Source organism: Sceloporus undulatus, unplaced genomic scaffold, assembly GCF_019175285.1.
Source record: "Sceloporus undulatus isolate JIND9_A2432 ecotype Alabama unplaced genomic scaffold, SceUnd_v1.1 scaffold_9107, whole genome shotgun sequence".
NCBI lineage: Eukaryota > Metazoa > Chordata > Lepidosauria > Squamata > Phrynosomatidae > Sceloporus > Sceloporus undulatus.
In genome coordinates, this window is record NW_024812026.1 from 1 (window position 1) to 2,672 (window position 2,672).

Sequence of the window (2,672 nt, forward strand, 5' to 3'; positions counted from 1 at the left end):
ACAGCAAACAGTCTTGATCATTGCACAATTACGCTTTTTGGCATCTAGATTTCCCTGCCTAGGGTCTTCCTTGATCCCTTTGGAGGCTATTGAGCACGTGCAGAGTCCCACCCCTTCCCTCGCAGAAGCAGGACTCTCGCCCCCTTCCTGAGGCAGATGCTGTGGGGATCAGAGTGGCTGCCTTTGGGGGCTCTGGGGCAGGAAGGACTGGCTTTCCTTCCCCAGCAGAAGCCCTCCTTATTGGGGCAAGAACTGCAGCTAAAACTTCGTCCCATAAGGAGCCAAATCTAACTCAATACCTGGAATGAATGTGGGGGGGGATGAGACCTGGCCTGGCTTCCCATCAGCCAAAGGCCCCAAAATATTGGGAGCTGGTGTCCAGCAGCATCTGACGGCCCTAAATCCCACCAACCCACCTTCCTCAGTGGTTCTCAATAGCTGGCTCTCCAGAACTAGCTTCCAAGATCCCACGCAGCACGGCCAGTGCTCAGGAGTTCTGACATCAGAAGTCCCAGGCCTCAGGAGCCCAGCTTGAGGGCTATTTCAGCAGCAGCATCTCCTCCTAGTCTACTAAGGAGGGATGGGGGGCTCCCACTCCCCAAAGCCAGCATGGCCACTGGCCCTGAGGGATCCTGGGAGCTGTAGTTGGAAACACCTGGATTCCCACACGACAGAGACCCCTAGGCTCTGCATCCCACCAGCTCTTCTCTCACCTGACTCAAACCAACTGGCCACTTCTGAAACATCAGAAAAGGATAGTCTACTTTGTGCAAATTTTTTTTATTTCCACATTTATATCACAATGTGTCCACTGAAAGGACCAATAGCAAAGTTGCTCCCTTCTGCGTCCCAGGAACACAGAAGTCTAGTTACTGTACATTCACTAAGGCTGTTTTTCTGCAAGTCGCTTTTGTGATGGATATCCATAAGGCAAACAATATCTAAAGGAATGGTAACAAGTAGATTTCCAGCATACAAACAGGCTTCCATCCCCCCTGCCCTTCACAGAACATTTACAAACTAATAGCACCCTCCATACAGTTTGGATTTTCCTTTGTTTAAACAAAAAGAAAAAAGAACAGCAACTTTTCCCTGCCTTCCTACAAAAAAGTCCTGCAGGAAGGGAGATGGGCCCAGGCACCTGCTGGTGGTAGTGCGATGCCCCTGCCAAAAGGCCTGTGAACATGCTTTCTGCAACACTGAAACCATCTAAGACCCCCCACTATATGATGACATCTAAGCGCCGACGCTGAGCCCAAAGTAGTCACTCCCTCCCGTCCTTCCGGCCACAATGCGGGGCAGCACACCACCATCAGAAGCCCACAGCTCCATCCTAGTGCAGTGGGGGGTTGGAGAGAGTTGCAATGCAAAAAGAACTAACTACAGGTTTGCACAATTCATCTCAGAACATTTCACTGTCATGTTTTCTGTTTTGAGAAAAAGAGAAAGCAAATCAACTCAAGACAAATAAATACTCAACTATTCCTGTGTTAATGTTCCACCTTTCCCTGCCTGTACCTGCCTGCCCTCAGACTTCAAAAATTGCTGGAAAGTCTTCACCTTCTGAAAACTAAACACCTTTTGGTTTTGTTTTTAAACAGCTGGTTTGCTAGTTTGGGACTCTTTGGGGCTGTCATTTTTTAAATCAAGACCTCTTTTTTATGCCTCCCTTTGCAATTTCATTAGTAAACTGGTAGCAGCACTTCACAAAAAATACTTTTTAACAAGTGAGAAGAAACTGCCAATGTCCAGCTCACTCCATTAGACACCCTCCCTCCTGTCTGGTTGATGAGCCTCCACCAGCGTGGTTTTTCAGGGCTGGCGGGGGTGCCACAGCCCCTGCTTTACTAAACTGCCAGTGTATTAAAAAAAAGCATCTTGCAAAACTGTGCTCAGTCTAGGCAGACATAAGGCAGGATATTCAGGCGCCCATCGTCCCCATGTGGGTCCAGCGATATGCACTGCGTCCAGTCATACCAGTTACCCTGTGTGTCATAGCAGCCATTCACACCCTGCCAGTGGTGGCTGCATATCCTGTCGAGGTCATCCCGCGTGACCTCCCGCGTCACTCCAGGCAAGTCTGAGGGTTTGCTGTGGGGAGCCAGGACATGGGTCTTGCGGGCCTCCCTCCTCGTGCTTTCCTCCTGCTTTAAATATTCAGACATGAAGTAATGAGCCCCCGGAGTCTGCACTCCAGAGGAGGAGAGCAAACTGCTCTGTCTGGTTAAATAGGACTGAATGATTTCATTTCGGGACAATTCCTTCCAATTCGTTTGTTCAAAGGGACTGTGCAGGAGGAGGGTCTTCGGCTCCTGCCCGCCCATACCTGTCCGGTGTGCCACTGCTGCCTGTCCAGCTGCCATTACTGGCAGTTGCGGCTGCTCAGCGAAAGCGGGTAGATCCCCCGCAGCTCCCATTCCCTGCAAAGAGTCCCGCTGGGCCAAGGGCTTAATCTCGCCTGTCATGGGATCAAAGGTCAGGCGCCGTTCCTTTTTTAACCTCACAGGCTTCACTCCGCCTTCCAGCACTTGCCCATCCAAGTTGACCACACAGTCCTTGGGACGGTACTTTTTCTTCTTCTTTCCATCGGAGACAGAGGCAGCACTGTCACTGTCCCCCTTCAGAGCATCCGGTAAAAAGGGCTCTGACAAACTGGAGGCTCCAGCCCCCCC

At 50.7% G+C, this 2,672-nt stretch overlaps 1 protein-coding gene across 1 annotated transcript; it reads right to left on the minus strand.

Annotated features, from left to right (window-relative positions):
- Positions 1 to 764: 764 nt before the first annotated feature.
- Positions 765 to 2,666, minus strand: LOC121918342 (mediator of RNA polymerase II transcription subunit 26-like; the record flags this gene model as incomplete). The annotated part of the gene is made up of 1 exon (XM_042444406.1): positions 765 to 2,666. A coding segment is annotated over one exon (774 nt), but the record flags the coding sequence as incomplete, so codon positions are not given.
- Between the last annotated feature and the right edge of the window lie 6 nt (positions 2,667 to 2,672).